We start from the raw sequence: 25,944 nt of genomic DNA, 5'->3' as shown, positions 1-25,944 counted from the left end.
ACTCAGTGAGACCCTGTTTCAAAATAAAGAATAAAAACTTGAGCAGGGGTGTAGCTTGGAGGTCAAATGCCTCTGGGTTCCATCCCCAGACCCGCAAAAAAAAAAAAAAAAAAAAATATCCATACTTTCAATAATTTGTCTAATAGCAAATATTTAGTATCTCTTCTGACTTTCTCTGGTTCATTTTCCATAGGTTCAGTTTTCTTGTTTGCAGTGGAAGTATTTGAAAATTGATTGATAAAACTCTGAAAAATTAAAAATGTGTAGAATTAGTAATGCATGAACCAATTACATTGTATAGTGTTCCTCCTTGCTTTTCTGTCTGCTTTACTTTCGCCAATACTGTAGAGTAAAAGTGTCTAAATGAGGGTCTCTTCTTTCTGTTCTGTTTATGCTTTCTGTATATGTACAGAAACTATAAAACTAAAATGGAACTGTCTGACTTAAATTTTCAAGGGACTTTCCTAAAATCACCATCCTCTTCTCAGACTTCTTTCTGTTCTTGTAACAGTTTAAAAAATATTGAAAAGTGTTTCTTCTTCACTTGAGAGAAGCAGAAGATAAGCACTCCTTAGTTATGTGACATCAGTAGATGTAGACTTTGGAGAACACACAACAATTTCTAACACATCTTTCACTTCATGATTCAGGTACAGTCTTGAGAGGGCATCTGCTATTTTCCAAGTGGCATTGCAGGCACTGCAGGCACCGCACAGGCCTCATACAGTCTGTAACAGAATTTACAGAGTAAATATCTAATAGCAGACAGGAATGGATCATCAAAAAGGCAAAAGAAATTAGGAAAAATGTTACCCAGAACAGAATTTGAAAGCCTTAATAAGAGATATATTTGTACTTTCAATATAATCAGAGTATGACTAAAAGAAATTTACCTTTCTTTATTAAATTAAGCCTTTAGACATTTGAGACGAGCACTATAGTGAGAGAAGAAAATATGAGGAAATATTTTTTAAATCTAGGAGCTAAGGAAATATGATATCTTGCTAGGAGGAAAAATATTAAGCTAGAAGATATGTAAAGATCTAAAAGCTATGTAAAGAGCTAGAAGAGATGTAAAGATGTATTTTATTTAAAAACATATTAATGATATTCTACTATAGGAAAACAAGTTTCTTTCTATCTGCTTACTTATTTATATCAGGATGCGCTCATTGGTCCTCTTCTTACTTGACGGGTTATGATCTGCTACTATCATCACTCACTTTCATGTTCAATTTTCACAAATGTAACTGTGGAACTCTTCACTTTGTTTTTAACTTGTAACTCCTTCCAGGGATTTAAAAATGAGTGAGGGGCAGGAGGGAGGGAGGAAGGGAGAAAAGTGAGAGGGAGAGAGAGGAAGACAGACAGAGAATAATCTTTTTGTCTTTGAGCGAGGAAAAGTTACTTTGTGTAGGGGTGGGGTGGTACTGGGGATTGAACCCAGGGGCATTCTACTTCTGGGGTAGAAAGAGTTATATCCCCAGACCCAGAAACAGGGTCTCTCCAGTTTGATGAGAGTCCCATTACTTGCTGAGGCTGTCCTCAAACCTGCAATCCTCCTGTCTTAGCCTCCCAAATACTGGGAATCCAGGTTTGTGCCTCCACACCTGGCTGAAAAGCTACTTTGTGTGTCTGTGGGGGTGGGGTGGTACTGAGGATTGAACCCAGAGGTATTCTACCTCCAAGCAATACCCCAACTCTATTTTATTCTTTATTTTGAGACAGAATCTCACTAAGTTGCGGAAGGCCTCACAAGTTGCTGAGGGTGGCCACAAACCTGTGATCCTTCTATCTCAGCCTCCCAAGTACTGAAATTACAAGCGTGCATCACCACACCCAAATGAAAAAGTTACTTTCTAAAAATGTGAACTGAGCCGGGCGTGGTGGCGCACGCTTGTAATCCCCGCGCTTGGGAGGCTGAGACAGGAGGATCGTGCAGGTTTGAAGCCAGCCTCAGCTGGCTTAAGAGACCGTTTCCAAATAAAATATATAAAATAGGTCTGGGAGTGTAGCCCAGAGGTAGAAGGTGCCTGGGTTCCATCCCCAGTACCACCAAAATTAATAATAATAATAATAATAATAATAATATAAAAATGTGAACTGATGTCAAGTGTCGTGGCACATACATGTAATATCAGTACTTGGGAGACTGAGATAGGGAGATTGCAGGCGCAAGGCCAGCATCAGCAATTTAACTAGACCAATTTTCAAAGTAAAATAGGGATGGGTGTGTAGCTAGGAGGTAGATACCCCTGGGTTCAATCCCTAGTAACCCCACACACACTCACACACACAGTGCAAATTGATGTTTTGTACAAATTCTGTGCAGCAAGAAGTCTATTATGTTAATATAACGTATTTGGTATTAGAATTATTCATAAGGTCACTTCAAATATTGAAATGCTATGAGTCTAAAACGTTTAAAATTTTTATGTTAAAATATTTATAAATTTTTTGTTTTTCAGACTTACCAGATCAGATGTGACTTTAGACCCTGAGTTTAGGCTGTGGTTAAGCTCAAAGTCAGATAGTTCTTTCCCAGTTTCTATTCTTCAAAAGGGTATAAAGGTAAGAACAAAATATAACAGATTTTAATATTGACTGGGAAACCCTATTTGAATGTAAATCACCGTGCATTCATCATTCTGATTTTTTTTGGGGGGGCAGTACTGGAGATTGAACTCAGGGGCATTCTATCTCCAAGCTACACACCCATCCCTATTTTATTCTTTTATTTTGAACAGAGTCTCACTAAGTTGCAGAGTACCTCACTAAGTAGCTGAGGCTGGCTACAACCCTGTGATTTTCCTGTCTCAGCCTCCCAAGTACTAGGATTACAAGTGTGGGCCACTACACCTGGCCTTATCATTCTGAATTAAGAAGAAAAGTGCACCCAAGTGCAGTGGCACAAGCCTATCATTCCAGTACTTGAGAGGCTGAGACAGGAGAATCACGTCTGCAGCCAGCCTCCGCAATTTAATGAGGCCTTCCACAACTTAGTAAGGCCCTGTTTCAAAATTTAAAAAAAAAAAAAAATAGGACTGAGGGGTATATCTCAGACATAGAATGCCCCTGGGTTCCATTCCCAGTACCACCAAAAAAATGACTAAAATTATTTATTGATAAATCCTAATTAAGGATTATCTGTGAGCTCTCATATCCACCATTGAGGTTGAATAAATACTAAGGTCAGTTCTGTTAAACGAGGGTCCAGTTGTCCAAGAGATGGCGTCCTAATAGCCTAGAAATTGACCAGTGGTGTAGACAGAGTGCTACGCCTGGACACATGCTCACACACACACTTCCAGCCTTAACAGGACTGGAATAGAATAGAGAAAAACAGGGGGTGAGCCACTTCCTGACAGAGCCCCAGTCTTCCCTGAGGATGAATCAGATTTGCCCTTGAAACTAGGAGCTTGTCCCTCTCCCTCTGCTTCCCCGCTCTTCTCCTCTCCTGTGCACATTTACCCAGAACCACTCCCCAGCAGCTGTGCCCTGGAGCAGAAGGAACATGAATTAGAGAAACTCAAAACTCTCGGTCTGAGACTTCAGATGTCTTGATGTCTCCCACAGTCTAGCAGATTCTGATCTGGAATAGCCTCTCCTCTTCAGCCAAGACTGGGGCCCTGGGGAATTAGGGGTGTCGGGGCAGGAGAGAGAAGGGTAGCAGAGAGGGACGAGAGCTTCAAGGGGGCATTTTATTTGAATTAGGTCCATTGTCCTTAATTTCACTCTTCAAGACCCTGTCAATATAAGCGTGGGGGGGTACTGGAGATTGAACACAGGAGCATCCTGCCTCTGAACTACACCCCCAGCCCTACTTTATTCTTTTATTTTGAAGCGGGGTCTCACTAAGTTGTAGAGGGCCTCACTAAGTTGCTGAGGCAGGCCACTAACCTGCCATCCTCCGGTGCCGCCTCTCAGGTACTAGGATGACAGATGCACATCACCAGACCCAGCTACAACTTTTCTAATGTATGAATAAGAACATGTACAAATAATTAAGGAAGATGTTAATATTCCACAAAAGTGAGAAAAAGATGCAGGAGATAAAAACACATGAAAAAATCTCAAGGTTTGGCCATTAGATATCAGAGAAACACAAATCAAGATACCATCAAGTAAACAAAGGTTAAAAATAGTTATGATAGCCAGGCATGGTGGCACATGCTTATAATCCCAGCATTTGGGAGGCTGAGACAGGAGGATCACAGTTCATAGACAGTCTCAGCTATTTAGTGAGGCCCTTTGCAACTCAGTGAGAACCTGTTTCAAAATAAAGAATAAAAAATAAGGGTGGGGGTGAAGCTCAGAGGTAGAATGCCCCTGGGTTCCATCCCCAGGACCACACACACACACATAAAAAAAAAATAGTTATAATATGGCCAGTGCTGTTAAGGGCACTAAAATAATCATTCTTATACAATACTGACAAGGTAATATCAAAAAGAGATTAAACCAAAAGAGAATGGATGGATGGATGGATGGATGGATGGATGGATGATAGAATGGATGTGTGTGGCCGGGTGTGGTGGCGCACACTTGTAATCCCCACACTTGGGAGGCGGAGACAGGAGGATCACAAGGTTCGAAGCCAACCTCGATGGCTTAAGAGACCCTGTTTCCAAAAGTATAAAAAATAGGTCTGGGAGTGTAGCCCAGAGGTAGAAGGGCTTCCAGGAACTCCAGTACCACACACACACACACACACACCAAAAAAAATGGATGTGTGTGTATATAGAAAGAGATGGGCTTATAAAATTTCATATAATTTGACCAAATGACCCACTTCCAGGAAAAGGCCAAATACATTATGGTGTATTTATATGATGAAATAGAAAAATAGAATGCTGTCACTAAGAAGCAAGCCTCTCTCCCTCCCTCTTCCTTTAACCCTCATTCCTGCCCTGTCCTTCTTCCCTTCATCTCTTTCTCTACTTCTTCCCTTTCTTCTTTCTCATTTTCCCCTTTAGATGTGCTCCTTATAGACAACATGGGACATGAGAAGGAGTTTCTTGAAAGAAACAGCCGTAGGCAAGCATAGTGGCTCACACCTGTAATCCCAGTATTTGGGAGACTGAGACAGGAGGGTTGCAGGTTCAAAGACACAGCCTCTGTAATGGTGAGACTTTCAGCAACCTAGCGAGACCCTGTTTTCAAAAGCAAAAGATAAATAAATAAAGGGCTGGGTGTATCTCAAAGGTATAATTCCCATGGATTCAATCTCAGTACCAAAAAAAAAAAAAATTAGCCATAGCAAAACAATGAAAACAATACTCTGAATGTGCTCTGGTTTCTGTGCAGCCAGGCTTTTCCCCACCAAGGTCCTTGGCAGCCTGCACTAAAGGATCTTTGAAAGGCAAATGTGCCAGAACAACAGGAAGCATCTCACCTGCTGTGCACTTCCCAGGCCTGCCCAGCATTTGCTCACATTCTCAAAGGTACCAGATGCAAGGGAGTGCCTTCTTCTCCTGCAGCCACTCACCTGCATTTCAAGGGTATAAAACTAAAGCCACTGCCTGCACTCCAGGCCATACAAATGGATGGATGTATCTATAGCTGTAGATATAACTGAAGGGGAGGGAGGGGTGCTACCCCAACCATTCTGTATAAGCTTCAACTTAGGAACTTTAAGACCGCTCCTGGAATACAAACCTCACTTTCCATGGATGCCTCTGGCCCCCACATCACCTGTGGCGTACTGGAGCATGGGGGGAAGGATGTGAGCAGCTCTGTGAGTAAATAATCAGTCTGACCTGGGATCCAGATCTCTCTCTTCTCTCTTCTCTCTTCTCTCTTCTCTCTTCTCTCTTCTCTCTTCTCTCTTCTCTCTCTCTCTCTCTCTCTCTCTCTCTCTCTCTCTCTCTCTCTCTCTTTCACACACACACACACACACACACACACACACACACACACACTGACATATGTATATAATCATACAATTGTTATACATGCTGCATGTTACACAGGTTTTCTTATTTGCCAATGAATATAGAAAGCAGTTACATTGTGTGTGTGTGTGTCTGTCTGTCTGTCTGTCTGTCTGTGTCTGTGTTTGTAAACTGTGCAAGAAAGTTAACATTTCAAACTATGGTTTCAGGTTTAACAGCCACATTCTCAAAAAAAAAAAAAAAAGGCCTCCAGCTGATTCCCTCTCCACCTCATCTCAGTCTCTCACATTTCAATTATTGTAGTTAAGAAATCAACCAACTGAAGCGGGCATGGTGGTGCGGCCTGTAATCCCAGTACTTGGGAAGGCTGAGACTGAAGGACTGCAGGTTCAAAGCCAGCTTCAGCAGTTTAGCAAAGCACTCAGGAACTGAAAGCCTGTTTCAAAATAAAAAATAAAATAGGGCTGGGGTTGTAGCAAGGGGATGTAGTAGATCCTCAGTAACAACAGCAACAAAAGTCAACCAAATGAATTTGCAATGGAATCAAAACAATTTAGTAACACATCAAAATATCATTCTCTTTTTAAAATATGAATAATTCCTGAATACTTTTGTAAGTCACGTTGGTGCCCTGTTTCCTGACTTGACACCTCCTGTCTCTGCCTCCTCCTCTTATGGAGAGGAAGATGGTGCAGCCTGGGTATAGTCACCTAGCTGCCATGGATAGGTAAGTTTGTATTACCAGGATCCACCATTGTCAAACGTTCTAAAATGCTTTCCTTTCCAAACCCTGTACTTCCCAAACAGGAGTGCAAAAGCACTCACATGCTGCGCTTCTCATTTTAAAATGTAAGTTGAGCAATGTAGAAAATATGAAATGCTCCTTTTAGAAAAGTTTTCAAATGACAAAAGAAAAACACAAGACTCTTGATTTGCCAGTAAATCTTGAACAGTCCAGTCTTAGCTTTACGGAAGAATTCCCTCCAGGCCCAGGGCCTCCTCTGTGTTCACACGCCATCTTCATTCACATCTGTTTTAAAGATTGCCGTGGAATCTCCCCAGGGATTGAAAAATAATTTGCTTCAGATGTTTGGATATGGTGGGAGTGGAGAGGTGACAGAAGAGACATTTGAAAATTCCGATTGTGGACAGTGGTGGAAAAAAATTCTCTTCAGCCTCTGTTTTTTCAATGCTGTGATCAACGAAAGAAAAAATTATGGAACATTTGGCTGGAATATTGCTTATAAATTTATTTCTTCAGACTTAGAGGTGAGTGTGGTCTCTTCAAAACAAGCAATAACAAATGAATACCAGTAAGATACTCAGAGCCTACAATGTGTTCTACATGAATACTAAGTGTTTTACATGAAATGAAAAAAATAAAATAAACTCTAACTGGGTAATAAAGGCTAACGTTTAAACATGGAGTCTAGCCAGGTGGCGCTAGCTTGTAATCGCAGCATTCGGGAGGCTGAGACCAGAGGATCACGGTTTAGGGACAGCCTCAGCTATTTAGGCCCTCCACAACTCAGTGAGACCCGGTTTCAAAATAAAGACTAAATAATAGGGCAGGGGTGTAGCTCGGAGGTTGAATGTCCCTGGGTTCCATCCCCAGATCTGCAAAAAAAAAAAAAAAAAAAGGAGTCTGCCGAGCGTGGTGGCACACGCTTGTAATCCCCGCGCTTGGGAGGCGGAAACAGGAGGATCACGCAGGTTCAAAGCCAGCACAACCTGTTTCCAAATAAAAAAGTATAAAAATAGGTAGTGAGAGTGTAGCCCAGAGGTAGAAGAGTTTCCAGGAACCCCAATGCCACCAAATAAAAAAATAACAAAACGTGGAGTCTGAAGCCAGCTTTCCTGGAGTCAAATTATAGCTCCACCACTTACAGCTGTGGACGTACTGAATCTATTGGGCAAGCTGATAACCTCTCTAGGTCTTAGCTCCCTCAGTGAAACAGAGAGTGGAAGGGGAGCAGCGGTCAGTGCCCACTGCACAGGACCATCCTAAGATGCAAACTAGTTCATATAAGTCAAGCACTCAGAACTGTCCTGGCACATATATATCGCTATAAAAATGCTTCTAAGTAGCTCCTCCTTATTTAAAGCAAGAGAGATCGCTTGGCCCATTGGGGGACGGGATGTATCTTAATTGTCTTTCTTTACTACTCTCTATACAGCACCTTCTAGTTGTGCTTTTTTTTGTTGGGTGTTTTCTTTGTTGCTAGACAGGTAGTCATACTCATTTAAAATTTTCCCAAGTTTTCTTGCACTTGTACTTTGAGCATAGAACACTGAAGCCTTGATTGTCCATTAATTTATATGGTAGAGCAGATTTTAAAACTTTCCTGGGAGAATCTTGATCCTGTCTCTATCACCTAGAGTCACCTGGGTGGGTCACCTTCAGTGTTTTCTCCATGTCTCCTTCAGACTTTTATTTTTGCGGTACTGGGGATGGAACCCAGGGGCATTCTATATCAGAGCTACACCCCCAGCCTTATTTTTTATTTTTTATTTTGAAACAGGCTCTCACTGAGTTAAAAAGGGCCTCACTAAGTAACTGAGGCTGGTTGCGAACACGATCCTCCTGTCTCAGCTTCCCAAGTACTCAGCATTCGGGAGGCTGAGACCGGAGAATCGTGGTTCACCGACAGCCTCACCTACTTAGTGAGGCCCTCTGCAACTCAGTGAGATCCTGTTTCAAAATAAAGAATAAAAAAGGGTGTGTAGCTTGGAGGTTGAATGCCCCTGGGTTCCATCCCCAGAACCAGAACTGAAAAAAAAAAAAAATTAACTAAAAAGAAACAGAAATTTTGGGTCAACCAATTGTCATAAAAGACATTCAGATGACACCAGAATTTTACAAGTCACTTTCCTCTGAACTGTAACAGGTAATACTGTTTACAGTATTCCATTCCTTCAAAAAAGTAGATCACTCCCCCCAGGTTTATTTTATAAAACTTATAACTTATATAAAGATAATATACATAAAAGCTATAGACCATTTTCATTTAGGACTTGAGATATAAAAATTCTATATATTAATAGATGTTAGCAGTGAATATAAAGAATAATACACTCTAACAAAGTCGGGTACTCAAGTCTCTTATACTACAAAATGAGATAGTATTTGCATAACCTATGAATATTCTTTCATATATTTTTAAATTATTAAATTATTTATAATGTCTAACACAATGTAAATGTTATGTAAATAGTTGTTATGCTGTACTATTTATGGAACAAGGACAAGGAGAAAAGTCTGTAACTATTCAATACAAATATTTTGAAATTTTTTAAAAAAATATTCTTAATCTATGGTTGGCTGAATCTTCAAATACAGAACCTACAGTTATGAAAAGCAAGTGTACACCGGCATCTTAGATGCACTGCAGAGATAATGGTACAATGGTAAGAAATTCTTTCATGCAGCTGTTTCACCTACTGAACAACAATAGCCAATACATGTTTTCTTTTTTGTTTTTTTTTTACTTTTTATTGGTGCATTGTAGTCATAAATTTTCATGGAATAAAAAAATTATGGAGATATGCATGTCCACATCACCCAATTAGCCCTTATCCAATGCCCATCTCATTCCCTCCCCTTCCTCCTTCCCTTGCTTGATTTAGTGATTGGCTTTGACATGTGTGTTCAAGTACATCATGTGCTTTAAAGAGTTTCCATCTTCCCCCTTCATCCCCTCAGATAGTTCACCTTAAATGCTCCTCTGTAGGGCCCCTTCATCTAGAGTTCCTCCTATAAGCCATTTCTCCCTAGTTTTTATATATTAGGGAGAGCATCTGATTTCTTTTTTTTTTTTTGTAACATTTCCCTGTAGATTCCATAATTTTGTTATCCTTTATGGCTGGATAAAATCCCACTGTGCACATGGCCCCATGTACACATGGTCCCAAAGTTTGGGAATGATGAATTGTGCAGCTATGAACATAGATACATCCAATCAATTTCAGTTTATCTCTTCCTTGTAAGTCCTTTTATTTTCCACACTGATTTCCATTTGTTGAAATCCTGACCCCCAGAAGGTGAGTGAGATGATCCACTCACACCCAGTTTAATAGAGGTCAGTTGGATGTGGGAATCTGCTGGGAGATGGGGTGAAGCTTCCTGACCACACGATTGCAGGGACCCGCTGGCCCTTTGCTGTGCAGTAGCCCCGGAACCAGCCTTGCAGGCCCCGGCACCGGCCTCACTGCTCAGCAGGCTCCAGCCCCGCAGTCCCCAGTCCTGGACCTTCTTAACTGCAGGCTCCATTTCTGGCCTCGCTGGCCCCAATCCCAGCCTCGCTGTGCGGCAGGTTCCAGTCCCCTTCACCGTGGGCAGGGTATCTACAGAGGTTCCCATTTTTTCTTCCATATATATGTGTGTGTGTGTGTGTGTGTGTGTGTGTGTGTGTGTGTGTAGCAGCAATGAATTTTGTCTCCCTTCCATAGGCAGAGGCCCACAGCTTCACCACGGAGAGTGGGATCTGCTGCTCCAAGCACACCACAGTCTCCAGCACTGCGTAGAGGAGCCTGGCTGCCATGAGCGCCAAGGCCTCCTGGGACGGGTGGCGCAGCGGGCCCGGCCCAGGCATGCAGGGCTCCCTCCAACATGCCCCGAACATTTTTCTTACATAGTATTGTTGTCTAGAATTCCTGAGCATGTAGGGCAGGAGCAGTTTACTTTTGGGGAGATTTCTTCAACAGTTCAAGGTGGATTGGATTGGATCTGTCTGCCTCTCCCAAATACTGGCCACCGCCGCCATCTTGGTCCATCTCTTCTCTCTTAATTTTAGATAGGAAGTCATAACTGGAAATGTCTCTGTATGTTGTCCCAAACAGATATTAAACCAAAATCCAGGGTCCAGGGTTTCTCAGAGGAATACGGCCACCACCATCTCAGCTGGAAGTCCAATACATGTTTTCAACTGCCAATCCCACAGCATATTTTGGGAACAAAAAAGACAGGAAAACAAAGACAGATGAAAAGAGGGACAGAGAAATGAGAGCTGGAAGACAGAGGGAGGGTCAAAAGGAAGAAAGAAAAAGAGGAAAAGGTGGGAGGGAAGAAGTTTGAGAAGGAATTAATTCTACTTATTTGTGTGCAGTTGCACAGAATATATATATATATATATTTTTTTTTTTTTGCAGTACTAGGGATGGAACCCAGGGGCATTCTACCTCCGAGCCACAACCCCCAGCCCAATTTTTTATTCTTTATTTTTGAAACAGGGTCTCACTGAGTTTCAAAGGGCCTAAGTAGCTGAGGCTGGCCACGAACCCAGATCCTCCTGCCTCTGCCTCTCAAATGCTGGGATAACAAGTGTGCACCACCACGCCTGGCTTCCATAGAATATCTTTACAAGGACACCAAAGTAATTGCTATAAATGGTGGCCTCAAAAGAGAGGGTCCACCAGCATTTGGGAGGCTGAGACAGGAGGATTGTGGTTTGCAGCCAGCCTCAGCTACTACTTAGCGAGGTCCTTTGTAACTCAGTGAGACCCTGCTTCAAAATAAAGAATAAAAAAATAGGGCTGGGCAAGAATGTCCCTGCGTTCCATCCCCAGCACCACCAAAAAAGGAAGGGTCCAATGCGTAGAGTAGGAACGGGTAAGGTAAAACTTAACTTCCTTTTGTTTATTCTTCAATACATTAATTCAGTGTCATGTGCTGTTTTGTCTATTCAAAGAAGTAATAAGAATGAAATGGTTCAATGTCCTAACAAAAAAGAAATAGTGGGTAAGAGTGAATATCCTACTTCATTTGCTATTTCTATTTTTACAGAGAATAGATACATAGATGTTTGGGAGTTGTTGATTTTGTTATGTTGAGTTTATGTTAAAATGTCAGTTAAGCTGAAAACATATTCTGAAATAATAAAGCCTCATGGGGTTTCTGAAGGTTTCCATAAAGGTGTTGGGAGATATCCTAGGCAAACAGCCTGAAATTCCATGGAAAGCCCTGCGCTACCTGGTTGGAGAAGTGATTTATGGCGGCCGGGTGACTGACAAGTGGGACAAACGGTGCTTGAAGACCGTACTCTACAAATTCTTTAATCCTGAGGTGCTGAAAGATGACTTCAGTTTCTCTTGTGATGAGGTTAGAAATAATTTATCTTCTTATATTACTCAATTGTTTTAACTAAATGCTGTTGTTGTTTTAACTAAATGCTTATTTAAAATACACCCTTAAATTTTCATGTTCATCCTAATGGCTTTATTTAACTTTCAGAACAGTATTATGAAAGTAATTCACTCATTGCTCTAGTAATCATAGCACTGTAAGTAAAATGATGGAAAAGAAATGTCCATTCCCTCTGAGAGCCTAGAGTACAAAGTACAAAGCATAGGTGAACGACATCATTACATAAACTATCCCATGTCAGTGTATATGTGTTTCTCATTGAATACTCAAAACAATCATGTCAAATAGATATTATTCCCAATTTACAAGTCAAGGAAATTGAGGTCTACAGGGTGCAAGCACATACATCTAGTACACAGCAGAACTGAAGCTCAAGAATTCTGCCTCTACCACAAGCATCACAAAGTAAGATTCCTTGTCTTTTGTCCTCTATCCCCTCTCACCACCCACATCCCTCAGCCTCCATCCTCCATGGAGGTCTCCACCTGCGTGAGCAGAAAGCTGCAGGTTAGACACCAGCATATGTGCCCTGCCAGAGGTTCCAAATTGAGGCACAAATTCTGCAGCTCATAGTGTGGTGGCCAGGCCTGATGTAAATCTCTCTGGGTGGAAATTTGGGTAGAGAAGAGGGACAGCAGATGGGAAGGGAGGCCATGCCTGGCAGGGCATCATGAGTGTGACATGAGCAATGGATCATCAAAGAGAGCAGAGGCTGTGTCCAGGGTGGCTGCCTAATGTTGGAGTATGGACAGAAGGACAATATGGCAAAAGTGCCAGAGAGTGGGTCTTAATAGTCTGTATCGATGACCCTAACAAGAAGACATTGAATTGTATATGTGTGTGTGTGTGTGTGTGTGTGTGTGTGTGTGCGCGCGTGCGTGTGCTCTTGGGGATGAACCCAGAGGCATTATATCTCCAGGATACACCTGTAGCCCGATTTTTTTTTTTTTTTAACTTTGAAACAGGGTCTTGCTGGGTTGATAGTCTCACTACTTGCTGAGGCCGACCTTGAACCTGCCATCCTCTCGTTTCAGCCTCCCAAGTACTGGAATTACAGGTGTGTGCCACCACACCTGGCAAATTGTATCTTTTATACACTGTTCGCTAAGACAGGAAAAGCTATGAGGTTTTTTTCTAATTTTGTTTTTTAAGAGACTGTTTAAAGTAGCATTTTAGTAAAGTTGGAGCTTAAAGTCAACCCTTAAGATAAAATTACCCTTTAAAATCCTTCTAATTAGCCGGGCATGGTGGCCCACATTTGTAATCCCCGCACTTGGGAGGTGGAGACAGGAAGATTGCGCAGGTTCAAAGTCAGCCTCGCTGGCTTAAGAGACCCTGTTTCCAAATAAAAATATAAAAATGGGTCTGGGAGTATAGCCCAGAGGTAGAAAGGGTTTCCAGGAACCCCAGTACCACCAAAAAAAAAAAAATCCTTTTAATTAAGCCAGGCATGGTGGCGTATGCTTATAATCCCAGCATTTGGGAGGCTGAGACCGGAGGATTGCATTCAAGGCCAGCCTCAGCTACTTAGTGAGGCCCTTTGCAACTCAGTGAGACCCAGTTTCAAAATAAAGAATAAAAAGTAGGGCAGGGGGTGTAGCTTGGAGGTCGAATGCCCCTGGGTTCCATTCCCAGACCCACACACACAAAAAAAATTCTTTAAATTAGCTGGACATGATGGCACACTCCTATAATTCAAGTACTTGGGAGGCTGTGACAGAAGGATCACAGGTTTGAGGCCAGTCTTGGCAACTTACTGAGACCTTGTTTGAAAATAAAAAATAAAAAGGGCCAGAGGTATAAGTCAGAGTTAGAATGCCCCTGGGTTCAATTCCTAGTATTAAAAAAGGAAAAAAAAAAGTCCTTTACACTGACCAAAAAGTACAACCTGTATGCTTTCTGTATATAAATTATTAAGTTTGCATAGGTGAGTAGGCATTCAGTACATACAGCATACAACTGCACTGGCTGAGTTACAGCAGTGTCAGAAATGTGTATTTCTAACTCATATGTTTCAATTGTTTAGCTGCTTTAAAACACTAGATAGTGTATGGCAATTTCAGCTTTCCAGCTTTTCCTGTTCACTGCCATAATCTTAGCTTCTTGTGCAAGAAATACTTTTTTTTTTTTTTTTTTTTTTTTGGTGGTACTGGGGTTCCTGGAAGCCCTTCTACCTCCAGGCTACACTCCCAGGCCTATTTTATTTTTTGGAAACAGGGTCTCCTAAGCCAGCGGGGCTGGCTTCGAACCTGCGCGATCCTCCTGTCTCTGCCTCCCAAGCGCGGGGATTACAAGCGTGCGCCACCACGCCCGGCCAAGAAATACTTTTTATCAGTGGCTTATTTGCTGTTTCCTTCTAAGCCTCACTGATTCTCCAATGTTTCCTTGAAGATATCAAGAAGCCTTCACCACACGCTTTCCTGACCACACAACCACATGAACAATGCATTTTCCTACTTGTCAGTGATCAGTTGGTCTTTTTGTCTGTGTGTGCGTGACTGAGGATTGAACCCAGGAGCATTCTACCTTCGAGCTATGAGCTACACCTCCAATCTTCTTTTTATTTATTTATTTATTTATTTATTTATTACGGGTCTGGGGATGGAACCCAGGGGCATTCGACCTCCGAGCTACACCCCCAGACCTATTTTTTATTCATTATTTTGGAACCGGGTCTCACTGAATTGCGGAGGTCCTCACTAAGTAGCTGCGGCTGTCGCAAACCAAGATCCTCTGGTCTCGGCCTCTGAATGCTGGGATTACAAGCGTGCGCCACCACGCCCCGCTTCATTTTTATTCTGAAGCAGGGTCTTGCTAGGTTGCTGAGAGTACCTGTGATCCTCCTGTCTCAGCCTCCCAAGTACTGGAATTACAGGCACAAGCCACCATGCCCAGCCAGTTATTCTTAATATTTGTGTTAGGCAGCTTTCCACGGCTGTGGCAGGTACCTGAGATAATCTCATTTGGTTCCCGTGTCAGCGTTTTCAGTCCACGGTCCTTTGCACGTTGCTTTGGGCCTTGATGGCACAGTGCGTCACGGCAGGAGTGCACCGTGGAGGAGGCATCGCCTCACAGAATCCTGGACGCAGAGAGAGAGGGACAGGAAGAGACAGGAGTGCCAACACCTTTTCAAGGATGCACCCCAGCGATGTCGCTTCCTTCTGCCAGGCCCCACCTCGTCAAGAGTTCACAACCTCCCATCGCCCCACAGACTGGAGACCCAGCCTTGAGCATCTGGGCCCAGGGGCATTCTACCTCTGAACTATACCCCCTAGCCCTATTTTTTATTCTTTTTTTTTTTTTTTTTTTTTTTTTTTTTTTTTTTTTTTGGTGGTACTGGGGTTCCTGGAAGCCTTCTACCTCCGGGCTACACTCCCAGACACCTATTTTATATTTTTGAAACAGGGTCTCTTAGGCCAGCACGGCTGGCTTCGAACCTGCGTGATCCTCCTGTCTCCGCCTCCCAAGCGCGGAGATTACAAGTGTGCGCCACCACACCCGGCTTATTCTTATTTTTGAAATAAGGTCTCACTGAGTTGCAAAGGCCCCGCAATCTTCCTGTCTCAACCTCCCAAATGCTGGGATTATAAGCATGCACCACCACGCTTGGCTACCCCTTTCTTTCTCTCTTGTCCCAAAACAAAGTTATATATGTCATGTGTACTTTACAATACAGTAGTCCCAAATGTTTGTTTTTTGTTTTTTATTTTTGTATGTGTGTATGTGGTACTGGATATTGAACCTAAGTATATTCTACATCCAAGATACATCCCCAGCCCTATTTTAGTTCATCCCTATTTTTTATTCTTTATTTTGAAACAGGGTCTCACTAATTTGCAGAGGGCCTTAGTAACTGAGGCTGGCTACAAACCTGTGGTCCTCCTGTCTCAGTCTCCTAAGTATTAGGATTACAGGCATGGGCCACCACACCCGGCCCAGATGTTTTAATAGAGTATTTAGAATATACTACATACAAATAAGAAAAACCTTCTGCATAAAGTTTCACAAAGAATCTTCATGCATTACTGAAAGATATCTCACTCAGGGAAAACTTAACAAAATGGTAATATTTTCAGATATGTCAACCAGTACCAAGATCTGCAAGCATAAAGGACTACATCCACATGATCCAGACCTTACCTGACGAGGACTCCCCCGAAGTCTTAGGGATACACCCTGAGGCCACAAGGAGCTGCAGGGAGAACCAGAGCCAGAAGTTTGTCGAAAGCCTCATTACCTTGCAACCACAAACCACCACGCTCACCCTCATGATCAAGTAAGAAAGCACCGGGAGACTGTGAGTGCAGATACAGTAGAGAATTCATAGAAAAGGATAGCCTTATGGTAGACAAACTAAATTCTGCAACTGAGGCCAAGCAAGTGCACACCCACACACCAGGAATATAGTAACTGTTCAATAAATGTATGCTGAATGAGTGGCTGAGCTGTACCTGATGAGTGATCTTTTTAAATGAATATCTTTGAATGTGAAATGTGCATATTTTCTTCTATAAGACAGAAAGTGCTAAGCCTTAGAATAAGCAAAGGGACAGTGTTTTCCAGAGCAACTAGCCCTGCATCCAGAGATGTGCATGCATTACACTCTATTCGCTAGATCTGAGGCATGCTGTTTCCCTATCTTTATCCACAAGTGAGAATAATATCTGTCTGCCCACCAAGGCTGTTGTAACACGTCTAACCCAAGTTCCTACACTTCCTCAGCCTCTGACCATAACATAAGACAAAACTTACTGGTGTCAGCACTGTATGCTCAAGCCCCCAGTGGTTTGATTACCAGAAGGATGATCCCTCTCTTCTCTTCCTAACAAGACACCCAGCTGTTTCCAGACATCTCTTAGGGTGCTCCTTCATAGCTGCTCAGAAAATAGGTCACACACATAGTCCTTCTTCCAATCTGCCTTCCTAACTAGCCCTGAGTTCAAATCCCAGCTTTCACTTGATTTTGTGAACTTGAGGAAGCCAATGAATTCTTTCTCTCCAATTCCTCCTCCCTGAATCAGAGGTAATATTAGTGCCAACCCCATAGAATTGCTGAGAGTCCAGAGAGTTCCTTATGCAATTGAGTTCAGCTTAGAAACCTAGTTGCTTAATATGTAAGCCTAACATGTTCTAACAATCATTTTATAAGGTCCTTGAATAACATTTCATCCCATTTATAGACTTAATTAAACATTTGCAGCTTGCATGGTGGCACATGCTGTAATCTCAGTACTCAGGAGGCTGAGACAGAAAGATTGCAGGTTCAAGGATGGCCTCACCAAGTAGCAAAACTCTCAGCAACCCAGCAACACCCTGTTTCATAAATAAATAAATAAATATAGGGCTGGGGGTGTAGCTCAAAGGTAGAGAGCCCTGGATTCAATCCCCAGCACTACACACACACACACACACACACACACACACACACACACACACCAGATTGAATTCTGGCTATGGCTTTGATTGGTTATTTGGTCATTATCCTGACACAAAATAAACATAATTGAACTCCCACTGCTTCATATAAGGAAAGTCATGCACAGAGAATACCACCAAGGTGGGGCCCCAGCTTGTCCACACAGCAGCAGGTTGCATTTTCTGTAAATCATGTGCTTCTAAAGACTGGTTCTCTACTGTTAGTAGTACTCACCAAAAACACCAGAGGGAGGTGTAATGATTTCAAAGAACTGCCTTTAATAAGCATTGTAAATATGGTTATTACGTCCTTCGGTGACTGGGGAGGCTCCTGCTCCTGCTCAACACATACTGGAAACCTGTCTACGAGACTTCATTTGGATATCTGCCACATTCAATGCAGGGGATACTTCTTGACCCTTTGAATTACTTAAAGCCACTTTCCATGAATTCTACTGAGAGGCCCAACTCTGAAGTCAAACACGAAGTGTGATGGCAAAATAAGAAAACAAATTACCTCGGGCAGTCTGTGAGCTGGAAGCAGCAGTGCAGGGTGAAATCCACAGCTGTGGCCTTAAGACTAGCACTTACCTTAAAAGATGACATTCACCTGGCTGTGTGAAAAGAAACCTGGAGTGTCCAGTGAAAAACCAGTCCCTCCTAGTAAATAGAGCAATGGAGAGAGGGAGCCCAGAAGAGAAGCCCATTCGCTACACATTCAGGGACTATGGAGGAAGCCCCTGTCACCCTGGGCCCTGGCTTCGTCCTCTTTAGAAGGGTTCCAAAGCCCTCCTGCCCTCGGGCTTGACAGTGTGCGTGGTATCACAGCTTCGCCCAGACCTGTTCACACACAGAACTTACGTTCGGGCAGCCCGTGTGCGCACAGAGGAATCTGACCAGCAGCTGAATCCTGCTAGTCACTTCAGCCTGCCGTCTAGTTCCTCTACTTACCCTCCAGTGCTCACGCACAGGCATGCAGATGACAAATGGTTTTTAAGGGAATCTAAGAAAACTTGAAAATGCACAAGTCCACAGGGCATCTAAAGTGCACCGGGCGGTTCTCTCCTCTGTGAAGTACAGGGCCAGTGCACTGCACGGTGTCTGTACAGCCTTCCGCCTCTCAGGCAGGTGGTTCTCGGAACTGCTTCCCTTCCCAGTGGGTGGGAGCAGAGGCACTCCTCCACTCCACAGGTCCGTAGCTCACTCTCATGATTTCCTTCACAGTCCAAAACAGAGTAATGACGAGCTGGTGATGGAAATTCTGTCCGACATGCTAAAGCGGCTGCCTCTGACCGTGGAGAAAGAAGAGTGTGCTGGGACCGGAGGACCAAACACACTGCAGTTCATCATGTCCAGCCCCATCTGGGAGACTCTCTTCACCAAGATCCAGGGTGAGCGCAAGCCCTGAGCCACTTAAAAGTAGCACAGCCGCGAAAAGGCTGAGCAAGATGAGTCTAGATCTCCCTCCGCCTCCATCTCTCCAAGAGATGGGGAGCAGAGAAGAAAATGAACGACACCGTCGTTTGGGGAATGGCAGCCGTGAAGGCGCTGAGACCCAATGTGAATAATAAACGCAGCCAACAAGAAAGAGTCAGCTCTGCTCCAGAGATTCTAAAAGCTTCTGGGTCCCTGTCCCCTGGCTCCTTCCCCTCTGCTCTCTGGAACAGCATCTGAGACAGCGGGGCTGAGCTGGGTCCTCTGGTGGGAGAGGCTAAGGGGTAAAAGCAGGTCCTGCAGGGCCCAGAGTTGTTCCAGGCCCAGCTCTGAGGGGCAAGTTCCTGGACTGCAGCAATTTTCTGAGTTCAAACTTTCACATCCATACTCTCACCTCTTTTTTTGGTTTTGTTTTATTTTTTGTTTTGTTTTGTTTTGCGTGTCTAAGGATGAACCCAGGGGTATTTGATCTCCGAGCTACACTCCCAGCCCTATTTTTTATTCTTTATTTTAAAACAAGGTCTCACTAAGTTGTGGAGGGCCTCACTAAGTAGCTGAGACTGTCCGCAAACCACGATCCTCCAGTCTCAGCCTCCCAATTGCTGGGAATACAAGCGTGCACCACCATACCTGGCTTCATACTCTCACCTTTTTAAAAAGTTCATTTTGGAACCAAATATTTAGCAATAGTCTATCAAAAACAGTCGTGCACCACATAATGACATTTAGGTCAATGGCAGACCACTACTACACATGGTCGTCCTGTAAGACTATATCACCTAGTGTATCAGAGTCATCTAAGCAAGTATATTCTAACATTGGATAAGCAAGAAATCTCTATGGGTGTGTTTTTCATTTTACATTTAACCATTGGCTAAATAACCACAGTGGCACATATAACATTTAAGGTTGGCTAAATTCAACCTTTTCTCCAGCCTCTTGTCCAGCCTACAGACTAATATGTTTTTTATATTTTTAATGGTTGAAAAATTGAAACAATAATACTTTGTGACATGTAACTATTATATGCAATTGAAATATGAGTGCCCGTGAATAAAGTTTTGTTGGGATGCAGCCATTCATACTCACATCTTGTCTGTGCCTGCATCCATAACACAAGAGGAGAGTGGGGTAGCTGCTAGAGATGGTATGGTCCACAGCTCCTAAGATACCTGCTGTCTGGACTTCTACAGAAAATGTTTATGAGCCTTTGGTCAAGACACATGTGATTTCTTTAACTTTCAAAGATATATGTCCTTCCATTAAAAGCTTTTTAATCTAATTATCAAAGTTTTATCTTTTTTTTTTATCCAGGCCACGATCCCCTAATCCATTGTGTCTTGCTTAGATTTTTGAACCAAGAAATAGTACGATTTAATAAGTTATTATCTGTCATACACAAATCTTTAAAAGACCTTCAACTTGCTATAAAAGGAGAAAACATTCTCAGTCAAGAACTGGAGGATATATACGAATGTTTCCTCAATATGAGAGTGCCCACATTGTGGCAGGTAAGCAACTACTACTTCCTATTTACTTGCTTGCTTGAAAAAACTGTCCAGGTTCCAGGGACTAGTTAACTCTGGTACATCTAGATGATGAAATATTATGTGATTATTTTAAAATGCTGGCATAGTTTTGGTATGGGTGTGTATTAGTAAAACCTCTTAGAGGATAGTTTGGCAATTCTACTTAAATTTATCTTAGAGTGGTTTACCACAAGACTGTATATAACAGCATGAATCTGAAAACAATTTGGATATCTATCAATAGGAATCTGGTTACCTAAAATATGGTTCATCAAATGGTAAGGTATGTGCTGAATGGAAAGCGCTCCAAGATACCTTATTGATTTTTCTTTTTATTTTCTTTTTTTTTGTGGGGGGGGGTCAGGGGATGGAACCCAGGGGCATTCAACCTCCAAGCTACAACCCCTGCCCTATTTTTTTTTATTCTTTATTTTGAAACAGGGTCTCACTGAGTTGCAAAGGGCCTCACTAAGTAGCTGAGGCTGGCCACAAACCCGGATCCTCCTGTCTCAGCCTCCCGAATGCTGGGATTACAAGCGTGCACCACCATGCTCAGCTCTCTGGATTTTTTCTTAAGTTTTAGAAAACTGTAAAAACAAACATGCCTATGCAGATATATATTTGATTCATGAAACACAAACATTTTAGAAGGAAAAGCATGGATGACTGTGGTTATCTTGTATGAAGGAGATTTAATGGCCTTGTGTATGAAAGAAAAGGTTATAATTTTATATTTTATGTTGTACTATTTTATAACATTTATATTTTAGTTAATATAAAATGTTAAATTTATACAAGGGTAGTCTTTTCTTCTTTGGATCAACCTGCAATGATAATAATTTAAAATGCTTGATTAAAAGAACTTTAACATTACTAGATGCATCAAAAAAGCTAATAGGAGAGTGAATTAATTAACAGGTCAAAACTTAAGAGAAAGCAAGAACATGAAAGCTAGGCAGTGCCTACAGAAAGTTCTGCTCAAAAAACATTTGCTAATCCAGGTTCGTTTGTTGGAGGGTTGGAGTTGGGGAGGAGCCAATTCTAAATCCCACCCAAGGTGAGGTACCTAGTAAAAAACATGCTTACCCCAAAGCATTACACCCTCCCACTGTAGGTGAACTAGAGGGAACCCCCATCCTTTTACTCCAGCCTCCAGGGCTCTGCAGGATTGCTTTTGAGCACCAATGACAGGGGTAGGGACAGGAAACAGAAAACCCATTGCTGAGCCATGGTGAACAAGTGGCCCCTAATCACTCTGTAGCCCAAACTGAGTGTCAAGTACGCCTGGAAAAGCAATCACGAGACTGCTCCAGAAGAGGAACCTTTCCATCTAAGCCTCCCAGAATCCTGCAAAAATTGTGCAAATGAGATGAATAATCAATCAAAAGTAGCCATGCGTATGTGAAAACAATATGTGATAACCACAGCAAAAATAATGGTAGTGCAACTGATTCTAAATACTTCACATTCAAATTACCAGACACAGATTACAACACAAAACTTACTATGTTTAAAAGAATAAAAAGGTGTAATCAAGCTATACATCTTCAGATATTAAGAAACTATTAGAAATGATGGCAGATTTGAAAAGAATTGGCCTCCAGAAATGAAAAAACGTAATAAACAAATTAAAATTTAGTGAACAAGCTTGCTAGGAGAGTGGACACTGCTAAAAAGAGAATTAGAGAACTATAAACCAGAAAAGAGATCCGAATAATTTATTCAGAATGCAGCCAGAGAGATGAAAGGATGGGAAACGTCAAAGACGAGCTGAGTCTCACCAAGGGCGAAGTGAGAAGCCCACGTAGGCAGAGCTGATGTTCCAAGAAGACAGAAGACAGAGCAGAGGCCACAAGTAAAAAAACAGGAGCGAAGCCGGGCGTGGTGACGCACGCTTGTAATCCCAGCATTCGGGAGGCTGAGACCAGAGGATCACTGAGGCCCTCTGCAACTCAGTGAGACCCGTTTCAAAAACTAAAATATAAAGAGTGAAAACAGAAGCAAAGAGATTTTTAGAACTGATAGATTTAAGAATTCCAGCTGAACACAGTGGCACATACTTGTCATCCCAGTGACAAGAAGATTGCTAAGTTCAAGACCACCCTTAGCAATTTAGCAAGACCCTATCTCAAAATAAAAAATAAAAGAGGATGGGATGCAGCTCAGTGGTAGAGTACACCTGGGTTCAGTCCCAATACTGTCCCCCCAAAAAAAGCCAAGAATAAGAAGTCAGCAGTAACATGTTTGCCAGGGTTGGGAATGTCAAGAAGGAAAATAAGATTTGGAATGACCTTTAGACTTTGACAAATTAACTCTGCATGTTGTAATTACCAGGGTAACTACTAAACCAATTTAAACAAATGTTATAACTTGTACAATTGTAGAGAAGGAGAGCTGCTTATTATTATGTGAATAAAGAATTTTTTAAAAATTCAAAATGGCATACACAGTATGATCTCAACTATATGAAAAAGAATGTAAGCCTTTGGGTATGGATATCAAGAGACATGTGCAAAAATAGTTAGGATATCACAATGGTAAAGTCTGGGTTTCACATCCAGAACCCTGAGCCAAATAAACCTGTTCTTCATTATCCAGTCTATGGGGTTCTATTAAATCAGCTGTGTGGATAAACCTCGCGAACAGCCGCTATTCCCATGCTGAGTATTAGAGGGCAGTCACAAAAACCACACACTGCAGGATTCATTTCCATGACGTGTCCAGAAGAGTTAGAAAGTACATTCTTGGTTGCCTAGGGCTGGAGGTGACAGAGAATTGGGGAGTGCGTGCTAAAGGGTGCAGGGGTTTTTTGTTTTTTCTTTGTTTGCTGAGGGATGAAAATGTTCTAAAACTGTCATGATGGTTGCCAAACTCAATGAATATACTAAAAAATATATTAAATGTCTAAGTTGGAGCCGGGCGTGGTGGCACACACATAATCCCAGCATTTGGGAGGCTGAGACAGGAGGATCCAGTTTCTCAGACAGCCTCAGCTACTATTTAATGAGGTCCTTTGCAACTCAGTGAGACCCTATTTTAAAATAAAGACTAAAAAATAGGGCTGGGGGTATAGCTTGAATGTAAAATTCTTCTGGGTTCCATCCTTAGTACTAGGGAAAAAATGACTAAGTTGTATTGTACATGACTTATATCTCAAAAAAAGCTACTTTGGAAGGGAAAAAAGCCTATATAGAAAACATGGAAACAGGTTAGAAGAATCAATGGCAATTGTAATTCTTTAAAACTGGATAGAAGCTGGGTGTGATGATGCACGCTTGTAATCCCAGTATTTGGGAATCTGAGACAGGAGGATCACAGTTCGTAGATAGCCTCACTTAGTGAATCTCTTTGCAACCCTGTTTCAAAACAAAGAATAAAATATAGGGCTGGGGGTGTAGCTGGGAGGTAGAATGCCCCTGGGTTCCATCCCCAGTATAAAAAATAATAATAATAATAATAAATGGATAGAAACTGTTATGCCCAGTTTGAGGAGTCCCCAAAGACCACCAGGAGACTAACACCGTATGCAAAAGCAAAGAGCCTTTATTTGGGCTTAAGCTTGGACTCTCAGACCTCACCAATGCAGCAGATCCGTACTGAGAGCCCTGAGCAGCAGCTAGACAAAGCTTTTATGGTGGTTAAAGTAGGAGTCAGGGAACTAGCTACATCAGAGCAAGGTTGGTCTGGCGCAAGGCGGTTGGTCCATATTGACCACATCAGCTTAAACTTTTTAAGCGGAGGTTTTGGGGTTTTAACAGTCAGTATTTAGCTGGGCTAACAGCCAAGTCTTAGCTGACCAAGGTCGATCCTGGCTACAGCTCTTTGTCTGATAGCTTTAGAGACAGAGAGAAGGATTTTGTTCTGCCTAAGTCTTCTTCAGAAACCATAATGAGAAATTGGAATGAGGAGCCTGTAGACTTCACACATGCAGTCTCAGGACGTCACGGCTGGAAAGGTTGTGGACCCTCTACTCCCTACCTCAGCAAGTAGATTTGGGAACCAAAGGCCAGAGAGGCTTTGTTACTTGCTAAGAAAGCAAACTAGTGCTGGACCCAGTGGTGAATACCTGTAATTCCAGTAATTTGGAGGCTGAGACAGGAGGACTGCAGGTATAAGAACAGCCTCAGCAATATAGCAAGACTCTCATTAACTTAATGAGACCCTGTTTGTAAACAAAAAATAAAAAGGGCTGAATACCCCCTAGATTCAATCCCTGGTACCCCCCACCCCAAAAACGTGAACTAGAGATCTGGGCTCTCATGAGTGCAGAGTTAGGCTGAGGGTGCAGGTCAAATTGGGAGATGATATATACATTTACTTAGGGCTGAGACAGTGGCTTGCCCACCAGTGACAGGCCCTGGGATTAGCCAGGTGGGAGAAAATATGTCTTGGACAATTAGGTAGATAGTAGCACCATTTGGAGACAGGTGGGGTGGGCTGAAAGAGATGCTGTTTGAGGACCTGCTGATGACATCCTGTCTGGAACACAGGAGGGGTGAGCAGCTGGAGGGACTTTCAGGTAGAGCTACTGAAAAGCACAGACTGCAAGGTGGGACTTTGGTACCATCAGACTCGACAAACAGTGAAACCACAGCCTTGGATTACATCTGGGACGGAGCCCAGGAAATAGAGGCTGAATGGATTCAGGGCAACACTAACCTTCAGACAGGGAGGACCAGGGCTAATGGTTGAGATCTAAACCAAGTAGAGAATTCCAGTTAAAGCTAGGATGGAGTGTACTCAGAAGCCAAAGCAAAGGAGGAAGTAATCAGCTTAGTCAGAAGCTGCAAGGATACTAGTAAGACGAGCCAGAGTGGGGCATGGCAAGGCATCATGAGTATGGACTGTTAAAGACCATGGCTGACCTCCAGTGACTCCTCCTGAAGAAGCCTGACTGTAGACTGGCGAGGGGGTTAGCGGGCTCTCCTGCCTCCCGCCCCGTCCAGCAAATGGGTAGGACCAGTGCTGGCAGTTGGTATATTTAAGATGTTAATAAACATTCAGGCGCAGTGGCACACACCTGGAATCCCAGTACTTGGGGAGCTGATATAGAAGGATCACATGTTCAAGGACAGACTCAGCAACTTAGCAAGATGCTGTTTCAAAATACAAAATAAAAAAAGGCTAGGGGTATAGCTCAGAGATAGAATGCCCCTGAGTTCAAACCCTAGAACCAAGAAGGAAAAAAAAAGTTAATAAAAGATGGAGAGTGGAAAGCTGAACCACAGTGAGACCAAGTGCCCCGGAAGTGTAAGCAGAGCAGAGGGGTTAGCCTGGCTCAAACCCGGGAAGAAAGGGGTAAAAGGGAGGGACAGTGGACAGGGTGTGTAGAACTTGGTACAGGCAGAGGGGGGTGGAAGTTGAAATGCTCATACCCAAAGACATGTGAAGATAATCTCCTCAGAGAGGAGGAAAAGAGGTGAGGGACTGAATAGATTTGAGAAGACTAGCAAAAGAACCTGGCCAAGATGGGATCTGCCCAGGCTCAGGCGAGGTGGCGCCATCTTGCTTTGGTACCGCTGATTTTCAG

The 25,944-nt window shown here is 42.7% G+C and overlaps 1 protein-coding gene across 1 annotated transcript in view; it reads left to right on the top strand.

Moving 5' to 3' along the window:
* DNAH14 (dynein axonemal heavy chain 14) overlaps nucleotides 1-25,944 on the top strand; it is a gene marked incomplete at both ends in the record, with an annotated part of 395,029 nt that overhangs the window by 358,107 nt on the left and 10,978 nt on the right. The window contains 6 exons of the mRNA XM_080698700.1: nucleotides 2,469-2,571; nucleotides 6,936-7,163; nucleotides 11,794-11,991; nucleotides 16,113-16,312; nucleotides 18,676-18,842; nucleotides 20,200-20,396. Of these exons, the coding sequence (XP_080554826.1) occupies nucleotides 2,469-2,571; nucleotides 6,936-7,163; nucleotides 11,794-11,991; nucleotides 16,113-16,312; nucleotides 18,676-18,842; nucleotides 20,200-20,396 (1,093 nt within the window). The remainder of the gene's footprint in view (nucleotides 1-2,468; nucleotides 2,572-6,935; nucleotides 7,164-11,793; nucleotides 11,992-16,112; nucleotides 16,313-18,675; nucleotides 18,843-20,199; nucleotides 20,397-25,944) is intronic.

This window comes from Muscardinus avellanarius, assembly GCF_963383645.1.
Source record: "Muscardinus avellanarius genome assembly, chromosome: 7".
Lineage (NCBI taxonomy): Eukaryota > Metazoa > Chordata > Mammalia > Rodentia > Gliridae > Muscardinus > Muscardinus avellanarius.
The sequence above is the reverse complement of the archived record's forward strand: the minus strand, read 5'-3'. Positions and strand labels throughout refer to the sequence as shown.